The sequence below is a fragment of the Molothrus ater genome, chromosome 18 (genome assembly GCF_012460135.2).
Source record: "Molothrus ater isolate BHLD 08-10-18 breed brown headed cowbird chromosome 18, BPBGC_Mater_1.1, whole genome shotgun sequence".
Lineage (NCBI taxonomy): Eukaryota > Metazoa > Chordata > Aves > Passeriformes > Icteridae > Molothrus > Molothrus ater.
In genome coordinates, this window is record NC_050495.2 from 3,467,223 (window position 1) to 3,484,685 (window position 17,463).

General features: G+C 46.7%; 3 protein-coding genes across 3 annotated transcripts in view; 2 read left to right on the top strand and 1 right to left on the bottom strand.

Annotated features, from left to right (window-relative positions):
* KNTC1 (kinetochore associated 1) overlaps nt 1–4,554 on the top strand; it is a 31,499-nt gene extending 26,945 nt beyond the window's left edge. The window contains 8 exon segments of the mRNA XM_036393434.2: nt 304–358; nt 441–504; nt 1,011–1,140; nt 2,031–2,120; nt 2,659–2,804; nt 3,576–3,594; nt 3,596–3,667; nt 3,904–4,554. Coding sequence (XP_036249327.2) covers nt 304–358; nt 441–504; nt 1,011–1,140; nt 2,031–2,120; nt 2,659–2,804; nt 3,576–3,594; nt 3,596–3,667; nt 3,904–3,951 — 624 coding nt within the window. The 3' untranslated portion in view covers nt 3,952–4,554.
* A 100-nt stretch (nt 4,555–4,654) lies between these two features.
* Nucleotides 4,655–9,217, bottom strand: VPS29 (VPS29 retromer complex component). Its single transcript, XM_036393437.2, has 4 exons — nt 9,170–9,217; nt 6,452–6,643; nt 6,046–6,281; nt 4,655–5,727 (listed from the first exon to the last, which is right to left on the bottom strand). Exons 1-4 carry the CDS (start codon nt 9,170–9,172, stop codon nt 5,610–5,612), a joined length of 549 nt encoding a protein of 182 aa, XP_036249330.1. The 5' UTR covers nt 9,173–9,217; the 3' UTR covers nt 4,655–5,609.
* A 1,192-nt stretch (nt 9,218–10,409) lies between these two features.
* On the top strand, nt 10,410–17,260 carry RAD9B (RAD9 checkpoint clamp component B). The gene is made up of 9 exons (XM_036392880.2): nt 10,410–11,796; nt 12,036–12,150; nt 12,714–12,813; nt 12,916–13,022; nt 14,688–14,794; nt 15,218–15,282; nt 15,866–15,979; nt 16,277–16,529; nt 16,812–17,260. Exons 1-9 carry the CDS (start codon nt 11,701–11,703, stop codon nt 16,938–16,940), a joined length of 1,086 nt encoding a protein of 361 aa, XP_036248773.1. The 5' UTR covers nt 10,410–11,700; the 3' UTR covers nt 16,941–17,260.
* Nucleotides 17,261–17,463: the final 203 nt, after the last annotated feature.

The following is a 17,463-nucleotide window of genomic DNA, read 5'->3' on the forward strand; positions in this document are numbered from 1 at the left end:
TTTTTCTTCACTTAACAGGAACTTGGAGTGTTTGTGTGTCAGCCATGAAAAGATTCTTTTTGAATTGCTATTATTCCTGTGGCAGTGCAGTATAGCAGTAAACACTGGCCAGAATCAGTCAGAATATTGCTAAATCTTAGATCTGAGCTAAGGAAAGCAGCGTTAGGGAATAATTCAGGATAAAGAAAAAGGAACATTGGCAGGTTTCCTCCAGGTGCAGAGGGTCAGGGTGGCTGTGTTTATAACACTTTTGGTTACACCTGGTTTTTGCTGTAACTTGAACATGAACTTTGTTGCCCTCAGATTCCCAGCTTCGGCCGAGCCTGGCGCAGCGTGGTCCTGTCCCCCTTCCTCACAGGTGGGGCTGCACTCCCTGCCCTGCTCCTGGAGTAACTTGGTTGTAGATTTGCTCCACCTTGATCTCTTTCTCTCTTTCTCAGCCTCGTGCCCACCGAGTCCCAGGCAGCTGCAGGAGTGCAGGGAGGGCTTTGTGCTCCTGCTCAGGTGAGGCCCCAGCCCTGCTGTGCATGAGGGACACCTGCCCTGCCTTTGCAGTGTGAACAGCTCATTGTTCCTTATTCCAGTAGCTCAATGCTCTGACCTGCTCAAAACACCCACCAGAGCTCAGAGAGCCCGACTTGAACCCAAGTTAGTTGGGAGATAAATTAGGTTTGGGTTGGGAGGGACCCTGAAGGTTACCTGGAGAGGGATCCTCCGCTGCTGTGCACACACATCTGTGCCAAAGCTCTGCTCTGGGCAAGTGGGCAACAACTGCCCTCAAAATGGGCTCTTTAGAAAGAGAAGATGGAGGTGTGGTTTGGGGTTTAAGGAAATCCTCATGGGTTTGTATTCAGTGAAAGTTCAACTTGCTTGGCTATTTCTGGCATTAATGTGAGGTAGAAATGTGTTGTCCTACCTGACTTCCAAATCTCAGGGCAGATTTGCTGAGAGCTCTGAGCCATCCAGGTAAACAAATCACAGCTGAGAACTTCCCTCCTGATCTCCTGAAGGTGTCCTGTCCTGGCTGACCTGGATCTTGTTGGAATTGCTAAACAATACACCCAGCTGGACCTTCCAGCTTTTGCCCTGGGCTGCCTCCTGGTCATTCCTCACTCTGAGAAGAGAGAGCAGCAAATTCAGGTAAATCAGAAGTTTTGTGTCCTGTCTCTGCAAGGGCAACGTCCTCAAGCATGTCCTGCTCACCAGAGCAGTCAAAGGTGAATTCCAGTTAACTTCAGCACATCCCTGCTGATAAATGCTCAACATCTGCCACCATCAAAGGCTTCTAAAGGGATCATGTGAACACTTCCTCCTTCTTCTTTTAAAACTTCAGTCACCCCCAGTGGCTTTGTCATCTGACTTTGCCTTTAGAGAATTTGAGGATGTTTTTATGAGATCCCACCCATAAAGCACATGGAAAAAAAAACCACAAAACAAACCAGTAAAACCCAAGCCAGAGCAGATGGTAAGAAAAGCACTGAATCCTACTTTGGAAGGGAGTTGAGCTGAAAGCTCCTGACTTCCAAGGAAGGTGTTTGCTATGCACCAGCTCTGATAGAAACCTTCTGCCTTACAGCCATGTCCTCACCACCCATGAACCTTGGCATTTTCCCTGCTCCTCTCATTTGTTTCCATTAATTTCTGCTCTGCATTGTTCTCCCAGATGAAGCATTAGAGGCTGTTCCCATATTTTGCCACCAGCAAACTGGGACCAGTAAAGGCACTTGAAATTCTTTGACTTCCAGTCATTAAATTCCTCTCAGAAAGGTTTCCCCAAATCACAGCTGAGGTGTAAGACACAACCTGCTGGCAATGAGTCCAACAATCCTCTGACAGCTACAGCAAAACACCACTGGAGAGAGCTAAAAGCAACACTTTGAGTCCAAGCACACAGATCCTGGTTTGGTAATTCTGTATTTGCACCTAGAGTTTCAAAAGATTTCTGAATAAATCAAATATTTGTTCTGAAGGGAGTGTTCCTGCTTTAATCAATCACAGAATAATAATGTTTTGTAACTTCTTTTCACAAGGGTTTGTTATCAACCTGTAAGAAAGAAACTGTGCTGCAACAATTGGATGAACACATGGACACTGGAGAACTGGTAGCATTTGCTTCCCAGGTAAATAAATCAAATTTACTTAATTTCCCTTTGACTTGGAGGTTTTTTGATAGAAAAGTGTTCACAGGACCTTCTTTTCTCTCTCCTCTGATCTTGTCCAACCTTACTTGGCTTTGAATGCTCAAAAAATGTAGAATCCTTGTAAAATGCATTTTTATTTCTGTTGTGCAACTGATAAATTTCTTGTACACAGCCAGTGCCATGTTCTGGGCTGTCTCTCTTTGGAGGGCAGCAGAACCACCTTGTTTTTCCTGAGTAAATATTCGAGCCTAAAAAGCCAAAGGGTTTAGGAAATTGCACTTTTGCTTTGCCTTGAGCTGCCTCCCCATGGCCAAGTTTAACTCACTTCCCTCTCTGAATCTGGGATCAGTTTTCAAAAAATCAGCCAATTCACAGCACTTAAATAAAATGTAAAAAAACCCCAAAACCTATTCTCTGTAGAGTCCAATATGAAAACTATGAGCTCTTTCCATTCAAAAGTAAAATCACATTTGTCTAAAATATTAACACTTCTCATTACTAACACTTAAATCTACAGATCAGCTCTTTGGTTCTGGACAGTATCATCAATGAGAAGCTCTATGAACAGTTCTGGAAAACCAAATATTATCCACTCTTAAAGCAACACCTGATAAACACCCACAGAATAAAAGAGCTGGTGGATTATTTTGCCAAAAACAACTGGTAAGTTAATAAATGGTAAAAAACCAGCTGTAACTGGTGGCAATTGCAGGAATTAAATCTCACCATTATATAATTTTCCTTTGTTTGAAGTCATGAAGGTTTTCTAATATTTAGTCTCCAGGGATTTTTAAGTATTGCTAAGTTAATAAAGAAATAAATTTCATCTCACTAGGACAGAGTTTTACAGCCATTCAAGACCAAGTAACAGATCAAATGCAGTTAAAATAGAAGCAACCAGAGTGAGATAATCAAAACCTTGACCTTACCTTTAGATGAATCCAGCTCAGGGCATCACAGAGTCAGAGTTTCAGCAACAAAAACACTCAGAAAAAAAATAAATGAGCTGCCTGTACTGAAGACTCGGGAATTGGTGGTCTTGCCACGAAGTTTTCAAGAACTAAAAGCCCTTTTTGTGCTCCACTTAAATCACAAAGGGAGCTGGGCTGGGCCCCACTCACCTGGGGACTCAGAGCACCTGGGGCTGCTCTCACACCTGGGCACACTCAGAGCCCAGCCCTGGCACTGCAGGGCACTGTTACCACTGGTCCTACACTCAGCCAGGGACTGGAACCAAGGAACACTGAAATTCTGCATTTATGGGTTTTATTAACAGCCCAAGGAACAGCCAGGCTTGTTTCCTCTACTGGGAAATGACAGGGCCCATCTGACTTCAAGCTATGGGATCACACTTTGGTTTTTTGCTTCTGTTGTCTGAATTTTTGGCTTTTAGAGAGCTTAATTTGACAAAGGATCCAATTTTGCCTCTTACAGCCTTGATGATGCAACAACCCTTGATTCAAGAGTACCAAAAGAAATGTGGAAACCCTGCTCTGGCAGATGTCCCAGCATCTCATCTCCTGCAGGTAAAACAAAAAACCACCTCTCCTCCTCAGGCAGTGTTTTCTCCTTTTTCTCTAAAGGTTTTCACCTGACTTCTTGCAAAAATACTTTGTAGCTGATCTACTTTAGTAACATGTACTGCATATAATAAACTATCCCCTCATTAATTCAAAGAATTCATTCTACCTGAACCACATCTGTGTCCTGGATCACATCCCATTCTCCTAAGCCCTATTAATGTTGTTCTTTCACCTTCCAGATGTACCTGGATGGATCAGAGGGGTCCTGTGTCCTGGAAGTGCCATAAATTAGGTTGAGATTTCCCCTTTTCCCTCCTCCCTGTCCTGGCAGGAGGTTGGGCTGTGCATTCACAACTCTTGTACTGCTCAGGAGAACATCAGACTAAAACCCCAAAGCTTTCACCAGGAGCATCCAGTACCTCTCCACGTTTCCCAGCTGTTCTAGGCTGCTTCTCCTCCATTCCCCACCCCCACAAAAACAGTTCAGGCTCAGCAGAATTTCCTGTTTGGAGTCACCAGTTCATACTCAGCACTTTAGGAAGGAGTAAAGTTTGTTTCCTTTCCTCTGGCTTTCCCCGTGTTCAGGCCTGCTGCCAGGACCTCTCTGAGATGTCCCCCACAGCAGCAGAACTTTGTCATCCCTGTGATGAACTGTTTAAAACTGCAGGGGCTGTGGCTCATGTAAAATACTTTGTAGACAAATTGTAAGTGTAACTTTACAAACTTATGTATCAGTTTTGGCCTTAAGTAAAAACAAAGAAACTTGTGTGTCAATTTTAGCCTTACAATGTAAATTAAAAAGAAATAAACTTGTGCATCTATTTGGCCCCTTACAATATTCTATAAACCTCTTAATTATGAATTTGTCAATAAATTGATGTTCCAGTCAATTGAATTCTCTGAATTTCACATGCCAAGGTTTTCTTTTCAACTTTTCTCTGATTGCATGAAGTGCAATTAGCCAGAGGTTCTTGAGACACCAGCCTGAAATGTCTTTTTATCCAGGGCAAAGCAGATTTATTTGGAATAGAAATGAGTTATTCAGTCAGCTCATGACACACACAGAAAGAAGGGTTCCAGCTGATGGAAAAATCATAATCCAAAGGCCAAGGAAACTTCCCCCATCCTAAACATTCTGATGGAGGAGGCAAAAGGTAAAAATCGGTTTTGTTGGAAAGTTACAGCAGTTGTGAGAAAGGGGAGCTGTTCAATACATTCAGGTGCCTGCAGCTGTGGGAACAGAGGAGCCAAAGGTGCTGCTCCTGAACAACCCAGGGTTAACCTCAGCAGCTTTGAGTCACATGGAATTCATCACTGAGAGCCTCTGTGCATGGAGCAAAGAGAGCAGGAAATGGAGTGTCAGATGTGAGCCACAAATAAAGGAAAATACAGGGAAGCCTCTCCTCACTGGGTATGGATTGAGTGAGATCATCACTCAGGAAAGCACAGGGAGAGCTGAAAGACTCAAACTCTACTGAAATTACAAGGTAATTGTAATCCTTTCACAGTCTATCAAGCCATTTTACTCCTTGAACTTAGCTGAGAATGTTAAATTGAGACAATTAAATATAAACTGGGTTCTGGAGCAAACCCAGCCTGGTCCCAGAGCCCTCAGTCTCTGTTCCAGCCCTGTCCAAGCACCCCTTGGAAGGGGAACCCCAAACCACCACAACTGCTGCATTCCTCCCCAACACCACCTCACCAGGCTCAGCTTTTCTATGAAGTGGAGTTTATTACATTAGGGAACAGTATTTAGACAGTTATCTTAATGGAATATTTTACAAATCATACAGAGAAAAGCAAACACAAGGTTGTTTAAATTCATGACAAGAAGTTACATTGTTGAGCTGTTAGAGACAGTGCAGGGCTGTAAACGAGCAAGCAAGTTTTGGAACTTGCAGTTCAGAAGGAGATGGTAAAAATACCAGACAAGCAAAAACATTTCTTAGGATTTCTTGTACTCAATTCTTTCTACTTTCACATCATCTCCAATTAGTTGATAGACATATGTAACTACTGTAGAAGCCTGGATGTCCATCAGCACAAATGAAGGAATGATGTTGCTGGAAAGAGAGGAAAAAATTCACAGTGATTGTTTGTCTATAACCCTCTTAGAGTTTTACCACTCTTCAGCAGAAATCACTTCAGGAAAAATGGGAATTAATTCTGTAAGTACAGCACAGAGATCTGAGGCTGTGAGCATTTCATGTTTCAGTCCAGGAGACTGAGCCAGTCCAGCTGGGTGAGTTATACAACTCTAACTATCCTCTCCCTGACACTTAAACCACAAATATTAACCCTCAGGAGTTTGTAGTTCAGTTTTGTACAAAAAAAACCCCAAAAACAACAAACCAAAAAAAGTCTCCCCAATATTCACTTACTTCTCTAAGGCATGGTAGGCTCCTGTGGCTGATCCTGGGTTGATATAGAATTTATTTTCATGTTCAAATGCCTCAAATTTGTGTGTGTGCCCTGAAATGAGGATGTCCACATCAAACTGCCTCTGGAGCAGAGCCAGGCTGGCCATGTCACCCCAGGGGATCACCTGATGGCCATGAATCAGCCCAATTTTGAACTGTCCAACAGTCACAACTTTCTGCTCAGGGTAATTCAGGTTCTAAAAGCAAAGAAAATAAACCAAACCCAGATTAGACAGATTTCTCCTTAAACCCAACCCTATTGCACCACCCAGAAGGGGAGAGCTCAGGAACTCATTCCACCTTTTTTACTTGAATCAACTCCAAACGTGACAAACTTAAAGGATACCCCAAGAAAAGCAGACAGTACCTCATCAAAGTCCCCTCTGACAACATGAACATCCCCAGCCAGGGTCTTGAGGTAGTCATAGGTGTCCTTGGTGCAGAGGTTCCCTGTGCACAGGATGTGCTGGATCTTGCCAGGCACCAGCAGCTTCTTGAACTTGGCCGGGAGGCTGTTACAGCGATGGGGGATGTGCAGGTCACCCAGCACCAGCACCAACTGCAGGGACACACAGGGGACACACAGGGACAGAGAGAGAGGGGGGACACAGGGACAGAGAGAGAGGGGGGACACAGGGACAGACAGGGGACACACAGGGACAGAGAGAGAGAAGGGGGACACACACGGGGGACACACAGGGACAGAGAGAGAGGGGGGACACAGGGACAGACAGGGGACACACAGGGACAGACAGGGAGGGGGGACACAGGGACAGACAGAGAGGGAGGGGACACACAGGGACAGGGACAGACACGGGGGACACACACAGGGGACACACAGGGACAGAGAGAGAGGGGACACACAGGGACAGGGACAGACAGGGGGGACACACACGGGGGACACACAGGGACAGAGAGAGAGGGGACACACAGGGCCAGAGAGAGAGAGAGGGGACACACAGGGCTTAGGGCACAGCCAGCACCGCAGTGTCCCCTGCACTGTCCCCAGCCTGGCATTTAGACCCAAAAGCTGCTGCAGTGAGGATGGAATGGGGATGGGATTTTGCTCCAGCAGGGGCTTTGCCAGGCCATGAGCAGAGGGGGCTTTACAAACAGATTTATTTGTGGTTTGTTGCTGAAGGCCCACAGTGCAATAGTTGCACTGCTAACACATTCCTGTTGCATTACCTGATGTATTTTACACAAATTTGGGAGCTGCCATAAACCATCCCACCGTTTTTTCTCTCTCAGACCTGGCTAAACTGCAGCCACTTCTCTTAAAAAAATCTCTTCATCCAAGCTTCTCTCCCCTTACTAAAAAAAAAAAAAAAAAAACAAAAAAAAAACCACCCCAAAATATTTTTAAAAAGCAGCAAATTTGCAGCATGTGTTAATAGCTGACCAGAGGAGAAGAGCATTCAGAGTCCTCATGGCAGAAACCACTGAAAAACTGAACAAGGCTAAAAAATAACAACAAAATAGAAACAGGGCACTGCAGAAAAGCCAATCCAGGCCACTGCACAGTGCTCCTGTCACCACCTCTATACATTTACAGTTTCAGATGCCAGAATAAAAATGTAGTGAGGGGCTTCAAAATCAAGGACTGAGATGATGCAAGGCCATGGCTTAACAGCACAGGCCTTAAATCTGCAAATAAAGCAATAATGCAAGCAACACAGGGCAAATTAATTGTGCAAAAAGGGCATGAGAAGCTTTACAAAGCAGGGAATGTTATGGCACTGCTCTGGGAAAACCCTGGATCTGGAAACACTCAGCCCTAGGAACTCAAAGAATGGCTCCAAATTAAAGAGATTTTTATCTTCCACTTCATGTTAGAGGGGCAGTTCCTAAAAGGACACCCTCAAATGTGTTTGTAAAGGACACAGCCCAGATTTATTTCTAGAAACAAATATAACTAGGCTAAGAAATTGTATTTTTAAAGATTATTTTCCCTCATGGGTTTTTAGGCCATGCAGTTACCTTCAGGCTAACAGTCCTCAAGAAGGCAGAGGGAGCTTGGGTGGTATTTTTGATTGGTTTAGGGTTTGTTGTTTTTTTTTTTTATATTAAGAACATCTCAGTGCCACCATCAAACCCACCTGGAGACAGATGGTTGAAAGTATTGGTAATGCAATACAAGAGCTTTTTAATCAATGAGTGACCAATACAAAATGAAACCAAGAGGGAAAAAAAAAGACATTTTTGATAGGTTACCAAAACTGGTAACAGTGATTTGGATTAATAAGTGGCAATAGATAGATTGTCTCACTGTTGCCTGAAGGATTTCAGTGTGCAGTACCATTATGTATTTGATGTTTAATAAAATTAATAAAATTATCCTGCCACTCACACACCCCACTGAGCCAGCAGCGTGTGCTCTCAGCACAGATGTCCCCTGTGCTGAGCAAATACCAGCCCCACACTTCCCCAGAATTCCCATTCCAGCTCCCATTCATTGCAGTAACCAAACCAACCGAACAGCACTGCAAGGTTCAATCACCACGCGTATCTAGAGCTTAAAGCAGTGGCGAAAAATGATAAAACACCTGGATTTTGGGGGTGATCTGGTGGGCCAGCAGCCCCTAAATTGATCGGAGCCAGCTGCCAGTGGCACGGAGGAACACGAAGGAGCCTTTCCCTTCCCAGGGGTGTTAGGAGAGCCAAGGAGTGACTTACTCTGTGCCCAGCCTGATTGGAATGGAGGAGTTGATTGCAGGGGATGAGAAACAGGGCGGAACATGATCAATGTTAAACGAGAGGAAGCAACAGAAGAGAAAACACAGCCAAATGAACGGGCAAATCATAATTAATGAATTGTCGATGTTATGAAAGAAGCGTTAAATAATTAAAAAAAAAATTAATGCGATTACGATAAAATTAATACAAATTATAAAGGGAGCTCCTGCAGCCGCGGCCCGGCCCTCACCCCCCTGGGGGCCTCGCCTCAGCTGGGGGCCGCCCTCCCGCCCGCTCTCCCGCAGCCCGGCCGGGTCGGGCCCGGCTGTTGTGGCCGTGCCGGGGGTTCCGGTGTGCCCGGAGATCCCGGGGAGATCCCGGGGAGCCCCCGGGGTCCCCCCGCTCTCACCATCGCGCCCGCTCCGCTCCGGCCCTCCCGGAACCGCCCGGCACCGGCACCGCCCCCGCTACGGCGCCTGCGAAGGGACAATAGAGCCCTGAACGCGTCCGTGCCGCATCCCGCTGGCTGGGTTTTTACACACGTGAAACGAGAGTTGTTCGCAAAACGAGCCAATAATGACGAGAGAGAGAGAGACAAACACTGGTTATTTATTTATTTCAGAGTTGCGCAAGCCTGGGCGCTCCGTGGTCTCCCACAATCCAAGCACCCCACCTATCAATTCTTTTTACTCTTTTTGCATTTTAGGAAACAAAAGAATTGATGTTCATTGGCTACAAGCTACATAGTTACATTATTAATTAGTATTCTATTGTTTATGATTCTCTTGCTTCCCATGCTAATCAGTGCCATGCTCAGCCCTTCTCTTTTGGGTTGAGGGCGTTTCCCGGCTCTGTCCATGGGCTGGTGCTGCCGAGGGCGGCTCCGATGTCTGCTCTGGGACAGGGACAGGACCCGGGGAGCGGCTGGAGCTGTGTCAGGGGGATTCAGGTTGGAGATCAGGGAAAGGTTCTCCCTCAGAGGATGCTGGGCACTGCCCAGGGAACGGGCACGGCCCGGAGACCACCAGAGCTCCAGGAGAGGCTGGACGATGCTCTCAGGAACGCACAGGGTGGGATTGTCGGGGTGTCTGTGCAGGGCCAGGGGTTGGGCTGAAGATCCCTGAGGGTAACTCGGGACAATCCCCAATTCCACAATTCCATAATTCCATAAAATTCCATAATTCCACAATTCCACAATTCCATAATCCCCGGGTTCCACTTCCGGGGCTCCGCGCGGCGCCCGCCCCGCCCTCACGGCGTTTCCCGCCCTCCGCGGCCGTGAGGGGAGGGGGGGCGGCCGTGAGGGGAGGGAGGGGAGAGCCATGAAGTGCGTGATCGGGGGGGCGCAGCTCCGAGGTACCGGGACCGGGCAGCCCGGCACACGCGGGGATTGGTGCGGGACACCGGGAACGCGGCACCCCCGGCACTGCCCTGAGCGGAACACGAGCCCCGGGAGCGGAGCGGGGCGGGGGATCCGCCTCTCCCTCATCGCGGCGGGCATCGGGCGCTGTGCGGGTGTGCGCGGCTGGGCCTGTTGGGATGGGCAGGATTGGGGACAGCCAGGCCTGGCTCCGTGTCCCCTGTGCAGCTCCAGGGCACAGCTCCGCTCCATTCTGAGGGAAAAGCTGCTCGCCGGAGGGATCCAGGGCCTCTGCTAGGCTCCGCTGTTTCTTAGGATTCCATTTCTCCACATGTCCCTTTGCTTCTCAGGCTTTTCCCCTGCTAAATGTAATTTCTAGCCCCGGTGGTTTTGTCTGATTGACCTAATTTGTGGGAACTCCAGGCGCCGCAAAGCGACATCCGAGGTGCCTCATCAGAGGCAGCTTTCCAAAACATTGAGGGTTTGGATAATTAAAATCTTAATTAAATTGAAAAAATAACAGTTTCCACCATCCATTTTCTTTCGAATGTATAAGAAATTTGTAATGCTTCCTCTTGGATTATTCTGGAGAAAGTGCAGGGCCACCTTTTTATCTTTTTGTTTTAATTTGGAATGCATATTGCAGTGTTTTCTTTCCCTGGCAGTGTTTGGAAGAGCAATACATGCCATAGCACGGATTAGTGATGAATTTTGGTTTGACCCCGTAGAAAAAGGTGTAAGTGAATTTTATTTCTTCTAATTTAAAAATCTTTATTATAAGCCCAGTATTTATGCAATTGGATATTGTGTTTTTCCACGGGTACCTTTCAGTCCATCACATTCTTAGCTCCCTCCACTTTCAGTATGGACACATGCCATATTTTCTGTGATTTTAATTATTGTGGAAGATTTCATTCCTACTCTGCCCTAAGATCCTTTGATTTTTTGCTGTCCAGGATATCTGGGTTAATGCCACAGGGGTCAGTCCTGTTGTCACAGGTCACAAGGTTTGGGCTTTGTACCACAGAGGAGTGAAAACAACATGTTTTGTACTGCTGTGACTCAACAGGAAGAACACATCCATTAATGCCTCTGATTAATCAAACCTCATTTCCAGCAGAATTAGTGTTTGCTCCAGAGGTTCCTTAGGTAAAAGTGATCAACTCTCCTTGGCTCACTGGGAGGATGGAAATCACAACTGGAGATATTTTGTTTTGTACCTGGGGGATTTTGAGGTGTCTTTGCTCATCTGTATGGATCATGTCCCTCAAATGCAAACACAAGCTGAGCTCTGGGTGTTTGGGTAACTCAATTATTTTTATTTAAAAATGAAAATAAAATAAAAATGCATATTTAAAATTTTTTGAATCATTTTGAGATGTAAATTCCAGGTTTGCTGGTGGCACTGAAGCCCAGAGGAGGCTCTTTTTAAAAGGTTAAGTTTTGAGTTAATAAATTATTTTACTCCTGTTCCCTCAGTGGTTGGATTCAGTGATGCTGGAGTTCTTTTGCAGCCCTAAGGACTCTGTGATTCCATTTCCAGCTTGCCTTAAGATCAGTGAATTCCTCGAGGTCAGCATATGCTTGTGTGTTCTTCTCATCCATGTTTTTCCAGCATTACTGCTGGACAGCTGGGAGCCAGCCCTGTCAGAAGGAGAAGCAGCCATCCCTCCCCTGTAAATTGATAATTAAGGTACATTTTAGTGAGTTGTTACACACAGCAGCAAATTGAGCCAATTTCAGCTGAAATTGTGGTGGGTGAGGATCAGCCTGGGCTCTCCCAGTGTCCCCAGAGCAGTTTGGGGAAGCCTTCAGAGCAGCAGCTTGAGATAAATCAGGGTACAAACCCAGGGAAATTTATGTTTATTGCAAAGCTGCTCTGAACTGATTTTTTTTTGTTTGTTTTTTTTTTCAGTCAGTTCTCCCTGTGTTTAGATGTGTAAATGTGCTGGAAAGGAATGTAGAGAAATGCAGCATCTGCACCAGCCCCAGTGAGCAGCACATCACCTTCCAGCTGCTCTGCAGGCACGGTGAGCTCACTGGGAGCCACAATTAATGCCAGCAGCAGCAGCAGCAGCAGCAGAGCTCTGTCCTCCTGAGCCCAGCAGCACTGGGGGCGTTCATCAGCCCCTGCAGGACAAACCTCATCTCCCCCACGGAGCTGTGTGTGCTGCAGCACGGTCTGTGTGTCACTGAGGGGTCACTGGTGTAGGATAATGCGCTGAGCTGTGTCTGCAGACAGCTGGGCTCCCTCAGCCCACCCTCCCAGAGATCTGCAGGGTTTGTGTTCTGCACTCCACTCCCATTTCTGTTCTTTTCCCAGTTAATTACTGGGGCTCTTTCCCACCCTGCCTTTGTTGGTTTATTTCTTGTGGATCCTTAAAAAGCTCGGATGCTGTCCAGGCACAGCTAACGGGCTGGAGGGAGCCTAAGATGGCAGGTGGATTCTTTTCCTGTTTGTGGTGACTTATTTCCATGGAGCTGGGCTAAGTCACTTGGTTACTTCCTCTATTGAACAATTAATATTAAAAAAAAACAACAAAACTGAAATTACAGCCAAGCACTGATTTTTGTTCGTTTCCTTCATACTCAGGTGTTGTAAAAACCTATAACCTGACATTTCAGGAGTGTGATCCCTTGCAGGCTGTTTTTGCAAAGCACATGTGTCCAAACATTCTTAAAGTCCACTCCAGGTAACAAACACAGAAATATTTTTTTTGAGTTTAACTTTTCAATGTAACAAATGCTAAATAGTCATAGATAGAATTATTTCAGTGTTGAATGACATTTTATAGGCTGCTGGCTGATGTGATGATCCACTTCCCAAGCAGTCAGGAAGAAATAACCCTGTCAGTAACTCCAGTGAAAGTTTGTTTCAAGAGTTACACTGAGGAAGACACTGGTAAGGAAATTCAAAATGTGAACCAATCCTTGGGCTTTTAACATTTTTTTTTTTGAGGTGAACTCCAGGAATAATAACTGTCACGACATAAATGTGGGATGAATTTTATGACTGAGTGACATTTTTAACAGAACATTAGAGAGAGAGATTTCAAGTCATGCTGCCACCCTCTGGTTTTAATAAATTAAATCAATTTAAATAAATTGAAACATCTTCCTGGTGTCAGTGGCAGATCTCAGACTGAGCAGCCAATTGAAATAAATTATGCCACTTGCTGTAGGCTTTGAAAGAGGTAATTACTGTGCTGCAAGAGCAGCAGCCTGGCAACTGCCAGGAAAAAGGGGATAATTTCATGTTTTAAAAAGAACTATTTAAATCTGAATACCACAATTATAGAATTGATATCATTAGAGAGTATATTTTAGTCTGAGGACAGCACAGAGTGTCAGCAAGCCCTGCACTGTTATGCCATGGTCTCCACATCTCCAGGAGGTGGAGAATGAGCTGGAGATTCTTGGGGTGTGACTCCAGTTTTGGAGATGACATTGTGGTTTTGAAGCAGAGGTTCTTGTGTATCATATAATAGAGAGATGCTTTTCATACCTGTGACCAAAGCTGGGGGAAGGACCTGGGAGGAGCTCAGGGCTGGGAGCTGGGCTGGGACCAGGCTAAGAGAAGGATCAAGGGGCAGAAAGTGGCTGGAGTGAAACGGGGCAAAGAAAGAGATTGATTGCATTTTGAATGACACGTCTGGTCCCTTCAGAAACATTCACTTCCCACGACTATTGTAAGAAAGAAAGTGAAAAAATGGTTCAAGTGTGAAGAGATACCAAGGGTTCTGTGAGGGAAGGGAGGGGAGGCAGTGAGAGGTGCTGGGAATCTCCCTGGCTGCAGCTCCTCTGTGTCCTTGGCCTGGGGGATCCACAGGAATCAAACACCCCCTGCCACAGGCACAAGGAGCCTCTCAAAGAGCCTCTTTGAACCCCGGGAGATGAAACAAGGGAGCAGAGAAAGGGAAGAGTGGCAATGGCCTGGAGCACTTCCTGCTGTGGGATTTCTCTGAGCTCTCCAGACTGTCACAGCCAGGAAATTGCCCCTCTCACTTTCTCCTCACACACCCACGGACAGCCACGGAGCCACCTCGTGGTAACAAAAACCTGAACACCTGAAAGTGAGCAGCCAATTTCCTGCTGCCACTTTCCTGTGTCAGGAAAAGATTGTCATTTAAAACAAAGAGCCTCTGTCCACCTCCATTGTGCTCTGGTGATTGTCAGTAATTTTGATTAATCTCTTCAAGTCACGCTGCATTTTGGGCTTCCCATCCATACAACAATAGGCAGCTGGGAATATTATTTGTGATGGATGCCTGTGGAAGAAGCAGATCTGCAAGAACAGCAGCAGGTGCAAGGTTAGATCACACAGCAGAACACGGAATGGGTTCTGTTAAAATCCATTCAGATCTACACAATGTACTGAAAATAAATGGAGGATTTTACTTAATTCTAATATGCATATAAGCTAAACATTTATTAATATTAGCCACTATAAAAACACAATCATTTGTTCAAACAATGCTTATGAAAAAACCTCAGGGTTACAATCACAGCTTTGTTGAGTTCAAACTTCACTGCTGTGAGTCCCTGACTTTGTTGTTATCTCAAACAGACTTTTCAAGGACAATGCTTACTGAGATACAGCTCAGCCCAGAGGAATTTGACTACTTTCAAGTTGGAGTCGATTCTGAAGTGACATTTTGCCTTAAAGAACTGAGGGTAAAGTAAGAATTTGTCTGGGAAGAAAACCCATTTCTCATTGATTTGCTTGACTGGACCAGGACAGCATGGGATGGTCCCTGTGTCCCACCAGCCCTCCTGACTGCAGCAGGGTTTCAGCACCTGGTGAGGATTAGCTTTAAACCCCAGGGTCCTTTGAAAGGCAAACAAACACTTCTGAAACAGGGATGAGGTTTCTGTGCGGGGCAGACACAGCACAGCTGCCCCAGGGAAGCATTGAGCCCAGGGCAGTTCTCCATGCAGAGCCTCCTCTGGCAAGGCTCTGGCAGGGAAGGACAGAAACCAGCTTGGAAGCAGCCGAATTTTCCCCTCTTTTTGCCAGTAAACAGCAGCTGGGATAAACTCCCATTCCAGTATCAGTGTTCTGGTTTGACTTTCACCTCACCCCACCCTTCTCTGCAGGGGCTGCTGGCGTTTGCCGAAGCCGTGAGCGTCCCTGTGTCCGTCCACTCGGACAGGAGTGGGAGGTACGTGTGGGGCTGCCCTGCAGGGCCTGCACTACCCAGGGACACTGAACTGCAGGTTCATCCCAAACAGCTCAATCCCAGAGCCATTCCTAACCTGCACTGCAGAGTTTGTAATTCCATATAAACACTGAACTGCAGGTTCATCCCAAACAGCTCAATCCCAGAGCCATTTCTAACCTGCACTGCAGAGTTTGTAATTCCATATGAACACTGAACCCAGGCATGGGCATTGCCAAGGCAGCTGTGCTGACTGATGAGCTCCTGTGTATAAATTACCTGGACACCTGAGGCTCTCAGTCCCCTGCAGGCAATGATTTATTTATTTAGCACTTTAAAGAAACAATACATTTTCTGAATAAATATCATTTTAATAATTACATATTTAATGCTATCATTTGACTCTGACACTGCACAGCATTTGCTGATTGGAGCAGTGAGATCTGTAACAGGAGCCCCTCTCTCATTCCTCAGCAGCAAATCCAGGAGATTTGCAGCTTTTCAGAGGAGGAGCTTTTTAATTGCATAGGTGGAATCACAGGATCTGTAATTCCCTGTGCTGTTTGGTCTCAATCCTTGTGTTCAGACCCATTGCTTTCAGCATTGAGGACCTGCTGCTGGAGGCCAGCTTTATCCTGGCCACCCTGTGTGAGGCTGAGAAGGAGGCAGAGCCTGCCTGCTGCCCACGGCCCCGGGACAGGTAACAGGGGCTGAGGGGGCAGGTGGCCTTAAAGGGGTGAAAACCTCAGGTTTTCACAGGAAAACTGAACTGCAGGGGTTCAGGAACATCTCAGCAGCACAGCAGCACTAAGGGGGTGCAAGAGAGAACGTTCTGTACAAGCTGCTGCTTTCTCATCTCCTCAGGCTCTGGGGGCAGCAGGAGGGAACCTGCTGAGAATCCCCTCTGAAGCTCTGTAATCTTTTCACAAACAGAAAATTAGGATATTCCAATGAAACACAAAGCCAGCTCTAACCTAACCTACTCTGTCCAATCCAGCTCAAGGACTGGCATGGATAAATCTGACCAGACCTCCATGGAGGGAGCCAGCAACGCAGGCACAGCCACTTCCAAAAAGCCACAGCAGAAGGGAAACACTCCGAGCACAGACCCTGCAAAACCCTCGAGTGCTCTGGCAAAACAAGAGGTAAAAAATATTCCCAGAGGCACCGAGAGGGATGGGCCAGGCAGAGCAGGAGCAGCCACGGCCCAGGCAGCAGCAGGAGAGGCCACAGAGGCTCCTTATGCCAAGGTGAGGGAACTCCCCACGGTGCCAGCACTGGAACCCCACGGCTGCTGCTGGGCTGAGCACCCCCACATGCACTGGGGGTTTCAGCGGGATCAGCACAGCTGGAAAACCCCAGCACAGCTGGAAAACCCCAGCACAGCTGGGAGACTCCTGGGGGGCAGGTGGGTTTCACTGGGAAACGCTGCTGGCTGAGAGAGATCTTAGAGTGGCAAAAGCTTCACAAATAATTGATGTCCAAATTCTGCATCACAGAATTCTTACCTGTACAAATGTTGCATTTTCCAGTTCCACTCCTTGTTCTTCGGAGCTGTCTCTTACAAGGAGAAGGCCATTGGTGGCACCTTCCAGAGTCTGGTGACAGCCAGTGACACCGAGGAGGAGCTGGGTGCCTTGCAGAGCTCCCCAGTGCTGTAGTGCAGGGACAGTGGGGAGCAGCGGGAGGGAAGGGCAGGGCAGGCCCAGCCTTTGTCACTGGTGCTGTGACCCAGCAGCACAGAACGTTCTGGAACCCTCAGTGCTCTTGTAATGGCACAAATTTAGGTCACGATTGACTCTGTTGAGGTTTGTGTGCTCTGCAGGAACTGCTGGGGGTTCAGAACACTCTCACTGGAGAGAGGCTCAGTTTGAATTCAAGCTCTGTTACAACATCAGGCACATGAAGCCGCTGTTCTGGTTAAGGGAGAGCTCAGGGTTTTACAGATTCTCCAGAACCAGCCTGTAACTGAAAAACTGAAGTTGTCACAGGACTTTAAAAAATAAAGGTTTGTGTTTGAGACTTGCATTATTCTTTTCCTTCCCTGTGTCTCTCCCAGCACACGTCAGGGCAGTGCAGTGTTTCCAAAGTCACACTGGAACACGACACTGAACGTCCCAGTCAATTGAAGGGTCCTTATCTGTGTGCCAGACGGCTGCAGGAGGCGTTGGGTGACACTCAGGC